Source organism: Lichenostomus cassidix, chromosome 28, assembly GCF_008360975.1.
Source record: "Lichenostomus cassidix isolate B80296 chromosome 28, HeHo_3.0, whole genome shotgun sequence".
In the NCBI taxonomy this organism is placed as follows: Eukaryota; Metazoa; Chordata; class Aves; order Passeriformes; family Meliphagidae; genus Lichenostomus; species Lichenostomus cassidix.
This window is the reverse complement of record NC_139508.1, coordinates 952,853-970,558: the sequence shown is the minus strand read 5'-3', so window position 1 is coordinate 970,558 and position 17,706 is coordinate 952,853. Positions and strand designations below refer to the sequence as shown.

Below are 17,706 nucleotides of genomic sequence, written 5' to 3'. Positions count from 1 at the left end.
GAGATTTTAGGGTGGATTTTGAATTAATGATCATTGGGGTTTTAATTAAATAAGGGAAGAGAAAGCAAGAAAAGCAAAGCTTTGATCAACAGCCCCCCCGGGCTCGGGGGGCTCCGTTCCACAGTCTGCTCCCTGGGATTTCCCCTTTCCCCCCCTTTTTACCTTAAATAACCCCAGCTCAGCTCCTCGCCCACCCCCCACCCCTCCCCCGGCCCCGAGGGGGTTTTGGGGGGGCTTTAGGGGGGTTTTGGGTCATTAACCCCATGGAGCAGGTGGGGAAACTGAGGCAGAATGGGGAAGCACGGCTGGGCGGAGGGAATTGAGGGGTCTCTGGGCCCCCAAAAAGAGTGGGGTGGGGGAGGTCGGGAGGTTTTGGGGGGTTTTGGGGGGGTTTAGGGGGGGCTGCACCCCCGGGCTGTTCCTCCCTGCCGTGGCCCAGCAGCCTCAGCTCCCGAGTGCTTTCGCTTTCCCCCGGCAAGCCCAGGGCACGCCCAGGGTGTCCCCCCAAAACATGAACCCCCCGAGAGCCCCCCTGGCGCTGGGAGCCCCCCAAAACCAGCTGGGGAAACCCCCCGGTGGGGCTGGGACCCCAAATCCCCCCCACTGTGCCCCACAAAAAGAGCAGGGATTGGGGAACTCCTCTTTCCAGCCAGGCTGGGCACTCCCCCCTTCCTCCCTGCACCCCCAAAATCCTGCTGTGGCACAAGGGCTGTGGTCACCCCCACCCTGGGGACCCCTCGGGACCCTCCCCAGTTCCCAGCTGGCACCACCAAACCTGGCACAGCTCCCAGGGGTGCAGGGAGTCAATCCTGGGCTCTGCAGGGCACCCTAAAGCTGTGGGGGACCCCAAAACACCAGGAAAAACCAGACCATCACCCCCCAAACTGGCACCACAGCAGGGGCCACATCATGGGACCCCAAAAGTATCCCAGAAGGAGCCTAGAATTAGGGATGGCACCATGCTGGTGTCACCCCCTGAGCCCTGGCATTGTTCACACCACAAAACCTGCAAAACATTTTCCCATTTTGGGCCCAATTTGGATTTTTCCAGCCTCTCCTCGCTCCTGCTCACCCCAAATCCTGAACACCCCTAAATATTTTCCCCCCAGATGTTTCCAAGCTGATCCCAGGCAGGATTTAGGTCCTTGGATTCCACATCCATCCCGTCCAGGGCTGCCTCGTGCCAGGATAATTTCGGTATCTCGTGCTTCCACTGGAGGCAGCTGCTGGACAGCGTGGCCAGAGCATCCCAGGGAGAGCCACCAGCACATCCCAGAGCTCCTGCAGGCAGCATTCCCAGCTGGAATTCTGGCTCCAAAGGGGTTAAACCCACCCGGGGCACAACCAAGGAGAGAAACCGCCTGGAAATGTAAAGTGCCATTTATTTATTATTTCTTCCCCCCCACTTCCCCCCCCCCAATGATGAAAATATCGAGTTTAAAAAAAAAATTAATTGCACCACCAAACTGCTCAATCCGTGCTCTCCTCCTCCTCCTTTTCCTCCTCTTCCTCCTCCAAAACCCAGCACCAAAACCCATGGAAAATAGCCTGAAACTTGAGGAACCTTCCCTGCTTCCCACATAAAATAAGAGGCAAAATCCATCACACCCCACGGGGTGACCTGGGTGGGCATGAGCTGAGCCAGCGAGCACAGAGACCCCAAATCTGGGGTGTTTCCCCCCAAAAGTGGGGTGTTCCCCCCAAAAATTGGGGTCATGGGTTGGCCCCAAGCAGGGCAGTGCCTTTGTCCTGTGCTGGAGAACAGGAAAAGGAAAGGGATGAGGGGTTTGGGGTTCCCCAGCCATGGTAGATAATTTTGGGGGTGCCCCATGGTGGGACAGCTGGCAGCTGCCAGCCTGATTGGGTGAAAAACAGCCAAAAAAAGAAGGAAAACACTGAAAAATTCCCACCAAGCTTCCCCAATCCTCATGGGGGGCTCAGGAGTTGCTGAGCCCATGTGGGGGGAGCAGGGGAACGATTCACCCCAAAATCCACGTGAAGGGAAATGAGGGGTTCAGGCCCTGGGGGCTGCAAGGTCCTTGATGGGAAGGACAATCCAGGGTCATTTGGAAAATCCTGCGGGCTCGGGCTGGGTGGGTTCATCCCTGGCCAGGGGGCTCCGACAGGGAATCCTGGAGCTCTGCCACCTCCACAATGGCTGAGGCCACCCCCGGGATGGGCCAGAGGCAGCTGGAGGGGAAATCTGCAGCCTGGAGGGTTCCCTGTGCCCCCAAAGGGATTGGGGGAGAGACCCCAATCCCGGGTATGACCACCAGGAACAGCCAGGATCTGCCACCACCTCTCCAGGGAAGGAAAATCCACACTCTCCCCTCACCTGGACACTGGAAAGTGGGAGCCATTCTCATCCCCATCCCCATCCCCATCCCCATTCCCTCCCTCCTCGCCCCGATGGATTCAGCCTCTTCCCTGAACATCCAGCGTGGGACAAGGGAGGCTTTAAAACAACCGTTTAAAAAGCAACCCAGGCAAACAGCGATCCCTGCTCTGCCCCCACTGCCAGGGCCAGCCCAGAGCCCCCTCCTGTCCCCAGGCAGGACAGTGACACTGCTCTGGGCCACCCCAGGCAGGGTTTCTCCATTCCTGATCCCGCTGATTCTCCATCCCAGAGAGAAAACCGGGGAGGAGGCGAAGCACCAGCCGCCCAGCCCCTCATCCCCTCACACCTCACACACACCCCCCATTACCTTCTTTTTTAACCCGAAGTGAACACATTTCCAAAAAAAAAAAAAAAAATCCCAAAATAAAGAAAATTCAACATAAGCAGCACCACAATTCCCAAGTGTCAGGAGCTCCCGAGCTGGAGCAGGACCTGCAGCACCCCCAGATCCCAAGGAACCGACCCCGCCGGGTGAAGCCCCTTCCCGAGGGCTGGAGCTCTGGCGCTGGGGCTCGGCGGGCTGGGAAGGAGGAAGGAGGGAGGAGAGGAAGCGGTGCCAGAGGCAGAGCAGCAGGCTGGGCTCACATGGCAGCTCGGGTGGGAGTGCTGGGCTGGTTCAGCCGCAGCGTCCGGCACAGCCAGCCCGCGAAATCCACCTCCTCCACCTCGGAGCGCTTGATGAACGTGTGGCTCTGCAAGCACGGGGAAACTCGGTCAGAAATGGCTCCTGAGGGGCAGCCCGGCTCCCAAAGCCAGCCCTGGGCTCTGGGATGTGCTCTGGAGAGGGAGGAAGGTCCTGGTGCTACAGCTGAGGCTGTGCTTGGGCAGGGAAAGGCCTGAGCCAGGACCTGCCCACCCTCCCAGGAATTCCATCCTAATATTCCATCTAATGGCAGTGGGAAGCCATTCCGTGTCCTGTCTCTCCATCCCCTGTCCCCAGTCCCTCTCCAGCTCTCCTGGAACCCCTGGCAGAGCTCTGAGGTCTCCCTGGAGCTTCTCCTCTCCAGGTGAACATTCCCAGCTCTCCCAGCCTGGCTCCAGAGGGTCTCCAGCCCTGGAGCAGCTCCATGGCCTCCTCTGGACTCTCTCCAGCAGCTCCACATCCTCCTGCTGCTGGACCAGAGCCAGAGGCAGCTCTGCAGGTGGGGGTTCACCTGACCAGGGCAGAATCCCCACCTTTCCCTGCTGCCCAGGCTGTGGGATCAGCCAGGACTCATGGATTTTGGGGATCCAGCCCTCAGTGCCACCCCCATGCCCAGGTGAGGAGCCAGGTGTGTCCCAGGCACATCAGCAGAGTCTGAGGTTCCCAGCAGAGATCCCAACCCATCCAAGGGCTGAGTCACTCCCTCTGCCCATCTCCAGCTGCCTCATCCCAAGCTCAGCCTGGGACTTTCCAGCCTTTGGAGCGAGAGGGATGGGGCAGCAGCTGGCAGGGCTGGTGCCACCCCACTGCAGGAGGAAAATCCTCTCCCCACTCACCATCAGCATCTTCAGATCTGCTCGTTCTGCTGGGTTTTTAATTAAGCTGAAATGAGAAGAACAAGAGAGCAAAGCCATGGTGAGGTTCCTTGTGGGAAGGTAGGGATCAGGCTGGAGAGCTCTCCAGCTTCACCCAGAGCCACTCAGGCTCCTGGCTCCTTCCCCAGGGAGAGCTGCAGGATCCATCTCTTCCAGCCTGCGGGGAAGAATTGTGCCCTGCAAATGGACAAGAGGCCCTAAAGCTTGGCAGGAATTCCCTACCATCCAATCTCTGGCTCATGGGAGCTCTGGCAGCACCTTCAGGTGTCCCTGTGCCCACGGGGTGACTCAGCCCCAGGATCTGCTCCACCCTCCCTCGCCAGGCTCACATTTAGCAGGAGCAGGGATCCTGCTCAGCAGCCCCACAAATGAACTGTGATTATTCCAACCCTTCCCAGGGCAGGAGCTCCCAGCACCACGTGGGATCAGGCAGAACACAGAGGGTGGAGCTGCAGAGCTGTCAGGGAACACGTCCAGCCTCCACCTTCGGCCAGGAGATGAAAGCCTTACCATTTATTTACAAACTCCTGGAAATCTTGTGTGAAGACTCCGCTTGGCAGCTTGGGAGGAGGCTGTGGAGAGAAGGGGTTCCTGCATCACTGCTGTGCCACTGTGCCAAAAACCCGTCACCAGTGCCATCCAGGGGTGGCACTGGACGAGCTTTAAGGTCCTTCCAACCCAAACCACTCTGGGATTCCATGACTAACAAACATTCCAGATCCCACCCTGACTCAGCAGAGCAGACACATCCCTGTGGAAGCTCCGGGAATCCCGGCAGAGCCTTTGGAAAACAAACACCCACCTCGTTAACGATGTAATCCAGCAGTTCAAAGATGGCCATGGCAGGCCTGGTGTCCATCCCGTGGCCTGGGGGGGACACGACACAAACAGTGCTGAGAGGCTGCTCAGGGCTCAGTTTTGGGTGAAAAACACGAGTTTGGGGGAGTTCTGCTGGGAGAGGCTGAGGCAACTCCCAGGGGAATTGAGTCATGGTTAAAGAGAAATCAAATGCATTCCCAAAGTTTGGGTTTCTTTCACCAGACCTCCAGTCCAGATTTAATACCTGGGCTTGGAGTGTTTGGACAGCACCAGACCATCTGCTGTGGGTGGTTGGCAGTGCTTCCAGAGCTTTCTGCTCCCAAGGAAATGGCTCCAGCAGAGCCTCCCTGGAATCCTGGTGCTGTTTGGTGCTTCTGTGAGAGCTCCCAGCAAAGCTCTTCCCAAAAAGCTGCCTCAAGCCTGGGAGCAGCCTGCTGGCAGCACAGGCAGAGCCTGAGGAGCACAGGGGAACTGTGACAGTGTCCTTCAAAACATCTTCTCCAAGGGATCCACATTCCAGCTGTGCCCACTCTGACCCCAGCACGGGGGGCTGAGCCTTTTTGTGGCACACAGGAGGGTCTAAGGAGCTCGTGGGCTTTCCAACAGATCCCAAATCCACCTCCCCACATTCCCACCTGCATCCCACAAACCTGCGGCGGGGTGAGTTCTGCCGTGGCTCCATCCTGGGAGTGCCTTCCTTCCCTACAGCCACTCCCACCACAACCTCCTCGGGAGGAGGAGCAGCAGCTCTCCCAGCCACACCAGCCAGACCCCAACCCCGTTTCTCCCCCATGGAAGTGTTGTTGCCAATCAAACGACAGCCCCTACCACTGACGGGGCGTCCTGGGGGCCTGGCCCGCGGCGAGATGCTGGGGGACTCTCCCTCTGCCCCGTCCACCACAGGACGGCCAAAAATTGCTTCCAGTTCCTTGGAGTCTGGCGGGGGGATTGGGTACCTTCCGATCGACAGCTCCACTAGGGACAGCCCCATGCTCCAGATGTCCGACTGCACCGAGTAGTGCGTGCCCTGCAGGCGCTCGGGCTGCGGGGAGAGCACAGGGAACGGGGTGGTGGGACAGGGAACGGGGTGATGGCAGCCAGGGGACAGGGAACGGGGGTGATGGGACAGGGAATGGGGTGATGGCAGCCAGGGGACAGGGAACGGGGTGATGGCAGCCAGGGGACAGGGAACGGGGTGATGGGACAAGGAATGGGGTGATGGCAGCCAGGGGACAGGGAACGGGGGTGATGGCAGCCAGGGGACAGGGAACGGGGGTGATGGGACAGGGAACGGGGTGATGGCAGCCAGGGGACAGGGTGATGGCAGCCAGGGGACAGGGAACGGGGTGATGGCATCCAGGGGACAGGGAAAGGGGTGATGGGACAGGGAACGGGGTGATGGGACAGGGAACGGGGTGATGGCAGCCAGGGGACAGGGAACAGGGGTGATGGCACCCAGGGGACAGGGAATGTGGGGTGATGGCATCCAGGGGACAGGGAATGTGGGGTGATGGCAGCCAGGGGACAGGGAACAGGGTGATGGCACCCAGGGGACAGGGAATGTGGGGTGATGGCATCCAGGGGACAGAGAATGTGGGTGATGGCATCCAGGGGACAGGGAACGGGGTGATGGCAGCCAGGGGACAGGGAATGTGGGATAACAGGGCTCTGGGGAGATGTCCACTGACATGGGATATTGACCCCCAGAGCACAGAGAATGTCCATTGATATGGGATAATGGCACCCAGAACATGGGAATATCCACTGATATGGGATATTGACCCCCAGAGCACAGGGAATGTCCACTGACATGGGATATTGACCCCCAGAGCACAGGGACATGGGATGACACAGGATATTGACCCCCAAGGTCACAAATAACCTGTGCTGAAATTAAATGGATGAGACTCCAACTCCAGGGCCTGGAAAGGTACCAGGAGAGCTGCAGAGAGACTGGGGACAAGGGATAGAGGGACAGGACACAGGGAATGGCTTCCCACTGCCACAGGGCAGGGTTGGATGGGATTTGGGAAGGAATTCCTGGCTGGGATGGAATTCCCAGAGAAGCTGTGGCAGCCCCTGGATCCCTGGAGGTGTCCAAGGCCAATCTAGAGCAGCCTGGGACAGTGGAAGGTGTCCCTGCCATGGCACTGGATGGGCTTTAAGGTCCCTTCCCACCCAAACCAGCCTGGAATTCTGTGATATCCCAAAGGTCTCTCCATGGCAGCTCTCCAGGGAAAGGACAGTCCCAACAGGGTCATGTGCAAAGGGGATGGAAAAGAAGGAATATGTGCAGACAAAAAGCACTTGGAGCATCTCATCCACACTCCCAACTTGCAGCCTTCACATCTACTTCTGTTTCGGAGTCTGGAACACCCAGCAGGAATTTACTTCCCTGTGTGCTGAAATCTAAGGAACTCAACTTATTCATAGAAATATATTTTTCCTGCTCATTCCTGTTAACATCCAAGAGGAATCGGAGGAGCAGAAAATCCACTTGAGGTTATGACCATTAAAAGAAAAAAATTAAAAATAAATCAACCCATGCAAGTCATCCCCACTGGCAGCTTTGAGGCAGCTTGGAGCCAATGCCTGGGAGCAGAGGGGACAGGATTTTTAAATAGCCCCTGTCTAACTATAACTGCACTTGAATAATCATTCCCAAAATACAGGAGCAGCTCAGACCTCAGGATCCTTCCCTGGGAGGGTGGGGTTGGCCTGGCACAGGTTATCCCAGAGAAGCTCTGGCTGCTCCTGGATCCCTGAAATGTCCAAGGCCACGCTGGACAGGGCTTGGAGCACCCTGGGATAGTGGAAGGTGTCCCCAGTGACCCAAAAAACCCCATGTGAAAGGCACTTACAGACATGTAGGACCGAGTTCCCACAAAGGAGTTGGCCATGGAGTCAATGAGCTGCCCGCTGACCCCGAAATCACAGAGCTTAATCTCCCCTCGGGAATTCACCAGGATGTTGGAGGGTTTCACATCTGGGAACAGCGAGAGAGGGCACTGTGAAGGTGGCTCTGGGTGACAGCAGGGATCTTTAGGCTGGGGTTTTTTAGGTCCTTGCTCTCACCTCTGTGCATGATTTGGTGCTTCTCCCGCAGGTAGGCCAAGCCCCGCAGAACCTGGGAGGAATCCAAAGGCTGGATGAGAGCAGAGCTGGGAAGGGAAGAGCTTTTCCCTCAGCAGGACACAGGCAGCTGCCCTGTGTTGTCCATGGCCCTCAGGGTTTGTCATTTATCCCCAGTTCCATCACAGATTTTGGGTGAACCACCCAAGAAGGCACCTTATCGAGGTGAAGCCAACACTGTCCAGAGGGGTTGGAAGTGGGAAAATGAGTTGGGAATATTTCCCCTCCCCTCTGGCCACTGCAGCCCCATGACTGGGAAACACAGAAAGCTTCTCAAGGCATCCCAAGCATTATTCCCAATCCCTGCCCAGAAAATCCCCCAGAAGCCTGAGCAGCCTAGTAACTCACCGCTATACTGACTTTGCCCAGGATTTCCTCAGGAATTCTTTTGGCTTCTTTCAGCACCTGATCCAAAGAGCCACCATCCTAAAATAAAGAAGATGGGGATGACCAACACAGCCATTCCCAGCAGGAGAACAGAGCAGCTGGATGTGCAGAGGAGCAAGAGGTGCCAGAGCAGTACAGAGCATCCCTCAGCATGGAGCACACTCCCTTTACAGCCAAAAAAGAGAGATCTGGTGATCTGAGCTCATGTTTGTCACTGAAAATTGGTTTTTTACCAGCTCTGCTTCTTGCTGTTAGTTCTTTGCTTCCTTCTGTCAGTGGAAATGTCAAGATGGGGCTGATTTGGAGGAGAAATAACATCATTCTCCACCAGAAACAACAGAATATGTTCACTGAGTATCTCAGCAGGCTCTGGAGACCAAGGGGGTGGCAACGCTTCCGTTTGGCCAAGCCCCAAACCTCTGCTTCCTCTTCCCAAAAGTCACAGTCTCCCTCACTCCGACGCCTGAGCAGGAATGTGTGGCTCCAACCAGGAGCAGAGTGGCCACAGCGAGGAGCTGCCAGTGTCCCAAGCCACCGAGGTGGCAGGGAGAGGGAATTTGGGAGCATCCAGAGGAGGGGCAGGGACTCACCATGTGCTCCATGCAGATGGAGATCTCCCCGTCGCTGTAGAAGGCGCCGTAAAACCCCACAATGTAGGGGGAATTGCACTCGTGCAGCACCTGCAGCTCACGGATGATCTGGTTCCTGATGGCTGGCTTGATCTCCAAATGGATCAGCTGCCAAGAGAGAAAACAGTCAAGGTGTGACTCCTGGAAAAGTAAAGAATTGATGGGGAGCCAGTGAGCAAGCCCTGAGTGCTGGGAGGAAATGAGATCCTCAAGGTAGGCTCTGCTTTGCAGCAGAATTTTTCCCATTTGCAGAGTAATATTTAGGATAAAGTGACAGGATAAGGGGGAATGACTTCCCACTGCCAGAGGGCAGGGACAGATGGGATATTGGGAATAAACTCTTCCCTGTGAGGGTGCTCAGGCCCTGGCACAGAGTGCCCAGAGAAGCTGTGCTGTCCCTGCATCCCTGGAAGTGTCCAAGGCCAGGTTGGACAGGGCTTGGAGCAGCCTGGGACGGTGGAAGGTGTCCCTGCCCATGACACGAGTGGGATGGATGGGATTTAAGGTCCTTCCAACCCAAACCAGTCTGGGATTCCATGCTAAAGGCAGAGGGAGAGCTCTGTGCTGCCTCAGCCACGGAAGGCGCCGGGATTGCACCGGACAGGGGCGGAAAGACGAGTCAGAAGTTTGATCTGAGCAGCTCTGACTCAGCAGACAGCAACATTTTCACAAGCTCTGGAGGTGTTGTAAGAAGGTGCTCCGAGATCAAGGAAACCACAGAAGAGAAAAAGCCCCTGTGAAAGTTCTGCACAAGAACAAGCAGCTGCTTTTGGGGCTTTTGGGGCTCCACGTGGAGGCAGAGCAGAGTGGGGAGTGAAACACTCTGGGCTGGTGGAAAATGTCCCTGCCCATGGAACTGGATGAGCTTTAAGGTCCCTTCCAACCCAAACCCTTCCACGATCCCAGCAGCAGGAGGGAGGAGAGACTCTTGCCAAGCATGGCCTCTTCCACCAGGCAGATGAAGCATCTCCTGATTTTCTACTCCATGGCACCACAGTAGATGCTCCAAATAAAACCAAGTCTAAGAGGAACCTCTGTCCCTGCTTGGAATGACCTTGGGATGTGTTAATGGGGCTGAGGGGTGAGGAATGTGTGTGCCAAACCCATCCTTCCCACTACCAGTTCCAGCCCTCCTTATCCACGACCCACAATCCTCAGGAGATTCTTTTCCAGTCATTTTGTCCATCAGAACTTGGGAAAAAAACAACCTCCTGTTTTCCAAACCCCAGGGATCTGTCACTGGGAGTGCAGCCTCTCCTGAAGAAGGACTGAGAGACAGCTCCATGTAAAGCCCATCTGGGGGCAGCCAGGACCATGATCCCAACCCAGGTGAGGTGGTGAAGGTGCAAATGCAGAGAGAATCCAACCAAACCCAGCCCTGCCAGAGCCAGGGAGAGTTCCAGGCATTCCCCAGCATTCCCAAGCCCTCGTTACCTTCCGTGCCATAATGAGCCCTGAGGGTTTGTGCTGCACTTTGGTGACCACCCCGCCATTGCCAGCCCCCAGCTCTGAGATCCTCTCGAAGTCATCGTCCTTCAGCTCCCCAACTTTGGCTTTCTGGGTCAGGAAGGCTTCCAGGCGCTTCTTCTGCTGCTCATCTAGCTCCAGCTCCTCTAGCTTCTTCTGCAGGTCCACGAGGTTGGCCCTGGAGAGGGGAGGAGGAGATGGGAGGATGGTTAGCACCAGGGAAAGGACGGTTTAGTTTTCAGGGAAGTGGAGGGAAATGATTGAAAAGCATCCCTTGATAACTCCTGAGCCCCTGACAATGGGATCACCTGGACAGGGAGAAGTCCCTGCCCAACACACACAGCCCCTCTGGAGAGGAGCTCTGAAGCAGTCAGGTTTTTTGGGAGAGCCAAGGAGCAGAGAAAATCCTTCAGCCCTTAAAGAGCCATCACCAGCAGCCGCTCCCTCTCCCGGGAAGCCAAGCTTGGCTTTGGCTGTGAAACATGAGAAGGGCTTTCCGTGGGGTCCAGCAGCTCCTTTGCACCCCCCACCCCAAATCCTGAGCACAAAGGGGGGTCTGTGCTCCCCCAGCACCTGCTGCTGAGCTCCCACCGCCTGTGCCAGCTCCAGCTGCTCTGTCCCAGCTGCTGCTGCCCTCTTGTCCCCCTTCACCCACACCCAGGGGGACACGGCAGGAGGGTCTCACCCTATCCCTTCCACCCAGACCCCCCACGCCCTCCTCCACCTTTCACCCCACATCTGCTGAGCCCCCATTGCTGCCCCAAGTGCCCCCCACACCCCAGGTCCCCATTCCAGCTCCAACCTGCCTCTCCAGACCTGTTTCCCTCCCACTCCAGGCCGGTTTCCCTGCACCCCCCAGGCCTCAGCTGTCCCCTGCAAACCTGGGAGCCAAAGCAGCTTCCCCCAGCTCGCCCCTTCCAACTCTCAACCTTCCCCCTTCGTTTCTGGCTGCCTGACCCCTTAGCTGCCCCACACACCCCACACTGAGCCCATCCAGCCCCCCGGCCCGTCCCGATTCCCCCTCACACCTTCCCAGGCCTTCCCAAACCCGTCCCGGTTCCTCCAGGCCTCCCCAGGCCCTCCCCACACCCCGTGCCCGCCGTGTCCCGACCCCCCGGCCCGGTGCCCGCTCTGTCCCGGCCTCCCCGCTCTGCCCAGGCCCGCTGTCCCCGAGGCCCGGTGTCCCCCCCAGGCCCCGCGTCCCCCCCAGGCCCAGCCCCGCTGCCGGGGCGGTCCCGGCCGGGCCTGACTCACTCTGCGGAGCCGTCGGGGCTGGGCCCCTCGGCGGCGCTGGGGGCGATGTTGAGGGCGGGCAGCACCGGCTTCCTCTTGGCCGGCATGGCCGGGCCGGGCCGCGCCTGCGGGGCCGGGGGGGCGCGGCCGGGCGCGGGGGCGCGCGGGGGCGGGGCCGGGGCGGGGCCATGGGCGGGGCCGAGCTCAGGCCGATCGGGGCGGGGCCGCGGGCCGGACGGGCCCATTGGGCGGGGCAGAGCCCGGGGCGGGGCTGAGGGGCGGAGCCACGGCCGGGCCTGTGGAGGCGGGACCGGTAGCGCCGAGGGGCGGGGCAGAGGCCCGGGGGCGTGGCCTGGTGTCGGCGAGAGGGCGTGGCCGGGGGAAGGCGGGGTTTGAGCGCGCCGGGCAGAGCTCTCGGAGACTCTCGAGTCTCGCGAGATCTCGCTGAGGGGGCAGAAGCGGTAGTGGCAATGGCGGCGGTGCAGCTTGAGGGGCGCCGAGGGGCACTCGCCTTGTGGAGCGAACGTTCATTAAATAATCACTAATTAGTGTCCCAGCAACGAGCAGCAGCCCCTCAGCCCCTTCCCGCTCTGCGCATCCCGCTCCGTGCCCGGTGCCAGGCCGCGGAGCCTCGAGGCTCCTGACGAGGGCCCTGAGGATGGCGGCACCGGGCGGGCGCCCTTTGCCCGGGCCCGGCGGGGCCATAAAGCAGGGAGCAGCTGTCGTCTGCTCGGTCAGAGGCCGTGGGGCGGCCGATAAGGGGCCGTGGCCTTGTCCCCGCGCCACGCCTGGGGCACACGGAGCCTTAGTCAGCTGTGTCCCGCCCTGTGCCCGGGATGCGGGGATCTCGAGGAAATGGGGATCTGTGGGGTGGGATTCATTGAGGGGACAGCTGATGGGGTTGTGCTGATGCCCCTCGTTGCAGGGGATGAGGGTTTGGCACAGCCAACCGCCTGGTGTTCAGCCCAGCCCAGCCTGAGGGACTCATGGGATGCCAGGATGGTTTGGGTTGGGATGGATCTTAAATCACATCACCCCTGCCATGGGCAGGGACATCTGCCATCATCCCAGGGTGCTTCAAACCCATCCAACCTGGCCTTGGACATGCCAGGGATCCAGGGGCAGCCACAGCTTCTCTGGGCACCCTGGGCCAGGGCCTGAGCACCCTCACAAGGAGGAATTCCTTCCCAATATCCCATCTATCCCTGCCCTGTGGCAGTGGGAAGCCATTCCCTGTGTCCTGTCCCTCCATGCCTTGTCAATGGTCTCTCTCCAAGGAGAGTCACAGGGAGATGAGGGCACCAAGTTTTTTTTGATAAGCCATAAATGGTAGAGTCCAAGCCAATGTCCCCAGATATTGCCCTCAGCACCCATCAGATGTGATTAATGCCGAGACGTCTGAAAAAAGGGAAACTGTCCCCGAAAGTGGGTGAAGGTTCATGGACAATTTTAGCACCTGGACTTCGCCCGGCAGCCCCAGCCCCTCCTGCCCTGCTTGGCAGAGGAGCACAAAAACATTTGGCTAATGAGTTACGGGTCCAGCCCCGGGGCGGCCCTGCCATCACAGCCCGACGGCCCCAATCAGGGCTGGGACATTTTGCAACCCAGGACATTTTTTTTGTGCGGTTGGAGTTTAAACTTTGCCACTCGGGTGAAGGAATCACAGAGGAGGAGGAAGAGGAGGAGGGTGAAGGCCGGGTTTGTTGTCCACCCCGCTCCGCTGTGCTCAGAGAGGGTTGAGAGGACAATCCATGGCATCTCACACAGGTATGTCCTGGCTGCCATCGCTTGACAAGATCCCATGGGACCATCAGGATTCACTGGGATGATTGAGGGTGAAGGACAGGATGCAACAAAGCCCTGTGTCCACATTGGCCAGACAAATGTCACAGTAATGACAACTGTCTTCAACTGGCTTGGAGGGCATTTGAGTCAGTGGTTGATTGGCTGGGTGGTTGGGTGGTGAGTTGGGTGGTCAGTCAGTCAGAGAGTTGACTGGTGAGTCCATTGGCCAGTGGGTCAGTTGACTGGTCACCTGGCCAACAGGTTGGCTATTTGGTCTTTCTCTTGATCAGTTCATGGATTGACTTGTCAGCCAATTGGTCAGTAGGTCAGCTGGTTGGGTAGTTATGGTGTCAGTTGGCTGATTGGCCACTTGGGCAAGTAGTCAATTGGCCCAGTGTCTCTCTCTGAGGCCAGGGTCTCAAACAGTGCCTGGGGTGGCAGTGAGGGACTGAGTCCTTCCCCTGGGGCCATGTCCCCTCCTTGGGGCTGAGTCCCCTCCCCTCCACTTGTCACCCAAAATGATTAACCAGCTCTTCCAGCACGGTCACCTCCAGGAGGGAACCCCAGGCTGGGCTGTTCTGAGTGGAAAACTAGAGGATTTGGGAGTTCCAGTTGCTGTAAGGAGGCTGAGGGGAGGCACTGCCATACCTGTCCCACACCTGTAGGGCTTTTCCAGGTGTATCCCAATAGGCTCCCGCTCCTCCCAGCTGCCCCACAATTTGGGGTGTCCCTGGGGCTGTGCAGCTCGTGTGGGGGGTGGCTGTGGGTTGTACCACGGGGCTGACACTGCCACCCCGCAGCCATGGCCTCCAGCACGGACAGCCTGGACAGCCTGGACCTGCTGGATCTCCTCTTTGACCGCCAGGATGGGATCCTGCGTGGGGTGGAGCTGGGAACGCCGCTGGCAGCCTGGCCCCAGGACAGGGTGAGCCCCGGGGTGGGGACCCTGCCCAGCTCACCCCACTGGGGTCACAGCCCGTGGGCACCCCGGGGATGGCTGCTCCGTGGTGACGGGCACTTTGTCCCCACAGCATGCCCAGGACAGTGAGGGCTTCCTGAGCTCCATCCTGACCTCCGGGGACTCAGTGTCAGACTCGCCCAGCTGGTCCCCAGCCACCAGTGACAGCGGGGTGTCCGAGGACCCTCCCTCTGACCAGCATGACAGCCCCCCCCGGAGCTGTGACAGGGGTCCCCGGGAGATCCTGTACCCCCAGACCAACCCCTGCCGGCCTCAGCCTCCCCCAGCAGGGTCGGGGGTCCTGCAGCCTGAGGTCTCCATCGACCTGGGTGAGCCACACTGGGAAAGGAGCAGGCTGGGGGCACTGGGGAAACTGAGGGGGGCTGGGGGGATGGGGGAGTTTGGGATTGTGAGGAAATTGGGGGAGCTGGGGGAAACTGAGGAGAACTGGGAGGTCTGGTGGGCTAGGGAGGGGATGGGCAGAGTGTGGAGAGCTTGGAAACTGGGGTGAACTGGGCAGACTGGTGTTGGTGGGGCTGGGCAGGACCAGAGGGTCGGTTTGGGGGACAGAGTTGGGCTCACTGGACTGGGCAGCAAACCACCCTGGCCCTGGGGCCATGGCAGGGGGAGAGTCCTTCAGTGGGGACACTGGGGACAGAGGGGACACAACAGTGCTGACAGCCCCACTTTATCCTCACCCAGAGATGTGGCACCCCGGGTTCTTCCTGGAGGAGAGCCAGGACCTGCCCGTGGTCCCCCCACCTGCATCCTGTGCCCTCACTGTCAAGGACCTGCTGCTCTCGGGCAGCTCTGACAATGTGAGTCCCTGTCCCTGTGTCCCCAATACTCCCTATGCCCAGCCTTGTCCCTTCCTGGACCCTGATCATCCCCCATTCCCATCCCTATCCCTCCCCATCCCCACACTTGTCCCCTTTCCCTGCCTGGTCCTTGTCTATGATCCCTGTCCCTTTGTCTATGATCCCTGTCCCTTTGTCTATGATCCCTGTCCCTTCCTGGCCCACGGCACCTTCACCATGGTCCCACCCATGGTCCCTGGGGCCGGGGGGGTGACCCCAGGGATGTCACCATTCCATGTTCCCACAGCAGCCACAGGCTCCTGGCTCCCTGCTCCGGCCAGGCCAGGGCCACTTCCAGGAGCTGGTGCTGACGGAGGACGAGAAGAAGCTGCTGGCAAAGGAGGGGGTGACCCTGCCCACGCAGCTGCCCCTCACCAAGGTGGGTGGCAGGACACCTGGGGAAGGTGTGGGTTGGGGGTTCCCAGCCCTGCTGGCCCTGAGCCCTGCCCTGTATCCCCCAGTATGAGGAGCGGGTGCTGAAGAAGATCCGGCGGAAGATCCGGAACAAGCAGTCGGCTCAGGAGAGCCGCAAGAAGAAGAAGGAATATATTGATGGGCTGGAGAGCAGGTACAGACCCCTCACTCTGGGCATGGTGACACACCGACCCCTAGGGTGGCACTCTGGGCACTCTGCTCCTTGCCAGCCCCCCCAGCTGTCTGCCTGACATCCCACTGTGTCCCCCAGGATGTCAGCGTGCACAGCTCAGAACCAGGAGCTGCAGAGGAAAGTCCTGCACCTGGAGAAGCAGAACTCGTAGGTGTTACCAGGCTGGGATGGGGACCAGGGCTGGGAAGTGTTGGGATTGGGGCTCATGGGCTCTCCCTGTTCCCAGATCCCTCCTGGAGCAGCTGAAGAAGCTCCAGGCGATGGTGGTACAGTCGAGCAACAAGGCAGCACAGACAGGAACCTGCCTGGCGGTGCGTGGGGCCTGCAGAGCCTGGGAGCCACGGAGATGGGCTGGAGGGGGGCAGGGAGGGAGGGACAAATGCACTCCTGGCTCTGCCACCAGCCCCCTCCCTGGGAGCTGTGTCCCAGCTCCTGGTCCCTCCCCACCGCTGTGCTCAGTGATGTCCCCTCTGTTGCCAGGTGCTGCTGCTCTCCTTCACCCTCATCGTCTTTCCCTCCATCAGCCCCTTTGCCCGCAGCAAGGCTGAGACAGATGGCGACTTCAGGCCCGTGCGAGGTGAGGGCTGAGCTGGGGTTGTGCTGGGCAGTGCCAGGGCTATGCTGGGCTGTGCTGAGCTGTGCTGGGCAGTCCCAGGGCTATGCTGAGCTGTGCTTGGCAGTGCCAGGGCTATGCTTGGCTGTGCTGGGCAGTGCTGGAGCAGTGCTGGGCTGTGCTGAGCTGTGCTGGGCTGTGCTGAGCTATGCTGGGCTGTGATGGGGCAGTGCCAGGGCTGTGCTTGGCAGTGCCAGGGCTATGCTTGGCTGTGCTGGGCAGTGCTGGAGCAGTGCTGGGCTGTGCTGGGCTGTGCTGAGCTATGCTGGGCTGTGATGGGGCAGTGCTGAGCTGAGCCAGAGCTGTGACAAACCCTCAGGACCCTGGCCCAAGCCCTGACCCTCGGTGGTGCTCAGTTTTCTCCAGGTCCCTGCACAATGCAGCTGCCTCCCGCGTGGTTCACACCCAGCCCCAGGCCGGGGAGGAGAAGCCCCCGGAGCCGCTGTGGTCGGAGCCCCTGGAGGACACCCCTGAGACCCTGCACGAGGCTTTCAGTGGCACATTCCCGACACACCCCGACAAAGTGTCCCTCCAGAATGACACACAGGCCCCCGAGGGGCTGAGCCAGGAGGATGGGGACCACAGCGATGCTGTGCCAGGGGATGACACCGTGCCACACCCGGGGCTGGCATCCCTGGCGTGGTCTGAGCCCGGGCACCGCCGGCCCGCGGTGCTGGAGCCGGTGGAGGAGCTTTAGGCAGCACCAGGGACCACGGGGGTGCAATGGGGTGACAGCACCTCATCCCCTACAGGACGAGCCCTCAGGGTGACCCCTCCAGGATCTGCCTCCAGATGCTGGACCTGCTTGGCTTTGCTTGGATCTGTGAACTGGGAAGAGGAGACTGGTTCCCACTGGCCTTACTGGGAGGGAGGGGGCTGCTCCTGCCCCCCTGGCACAGTGGGAGTTGTGGAAGGGACATGGGGTCACTTAGGATGGGACTGAGGAAGCAGGAGGGGCCCTGAGCTGGTTGGCTGCTGATGGATCAACTGGTTGGTTTTGTTCTTGGTTTTGTTTTGCTTCTTGGTTTTGTAATTTTATTTTCATCTCTAAATAGAAGGTATTTTGGAAAAAATCCACCTGCTGTAGTTTAAGAGGGGTTGATCCACAAGGTTTCCAGGAGCCAGGGGTACCTCAAACCCAGTTGCCATGAGGGCCCAGGAGAGGGGGGACACATGGCCATGCCCAACCTGCAGCTGGCATGGACCAGCAGCAGCACAGCCAGGGCACACTCCCACAGCTCCTAGCCCTGAGTCCAACTGGGATCCAGCCAGCACCAGTCCCCTTCCATGACCAAGTGACATG

General features: G+C 59.4%; 2 protein-coding genes across 3 annotated transcripts; one reads left to right on the top strand and one right to left on the bottom strand.

Moving 5' to 3' along the window:
- Positions 1-1,814: 1,814 nt before the first annotated feature.
- On the bottom strand, positions 1,815-11,751 carry MAP2K2 (mitogen-activated protein kinase kinase 2). Its single transcript, XM_085040712.1, has 11 exons — positions 11,605-11,751; positions 10,318-10,528; positions 8,845-8,991; positions 8,216-8,293; positions 7,811-7,862; positions 7,597-7,721; positions 5,564-5,777; positions 4,719-4,783; positions 4,427-4,488; positions 3,878-3,923; positions 1,815-3,090 (listed from the first exon to the last, which is right to left on the bottom strand). Exons 1-11 carry the CDS (start codon positions 11,688-11,690, stop codon positions 2,980-2,982), a joined length of 1,197 nt encoding a protein of 398 aa, XP_084896838.1. The 5' UTR covers positions 11,691-11,751; the 3' UTR covers positions 1,815-2,979.
- Positions 11,752-13,097: 1,346 nt separating this feature from the next.
- On the top strand, positions 13,098-17,499 carry CREB3L3 (cAMP responsive element binding protein 3 like 3). Of its 2 annotated transcripts, none has more exons than XM_085040711.1 (10): positions 13,098-13,350; positions 14,169-14,293; positions 14,400-14,655; positions 15,029-15,144; positions 15,434-15,562; positions 15,645-15,751; positions 15,869-15,937; positions 16,017-16,101; positions 16,271-16,367; positions 16,760-17,499. In XM_085040711.1, the coding sequence occupies exons 1-10, from the start codon at positions 13,335-13,337 to the stop codon at positions 17,098-17,100; spliced, it is 1,341 nt and encodes a 446-aa protein (XP_084896837.1). In that variant the 5' UTR covers positions 13,098-13,334; the 3' UTR covers positions 17,101-17,499. The 2 variants fall into 2 exon arrangements, with proteins under 2 accessions (XP_084896837.1, XP_084896836.1); XM_085040710.1 differs by having other exon boundaries at positions 13,109-13,350; positions 15,431-15,562.
- The last annotated feature ends 207 nt before the right edge of the window (positions 17,500-17,706 follow it).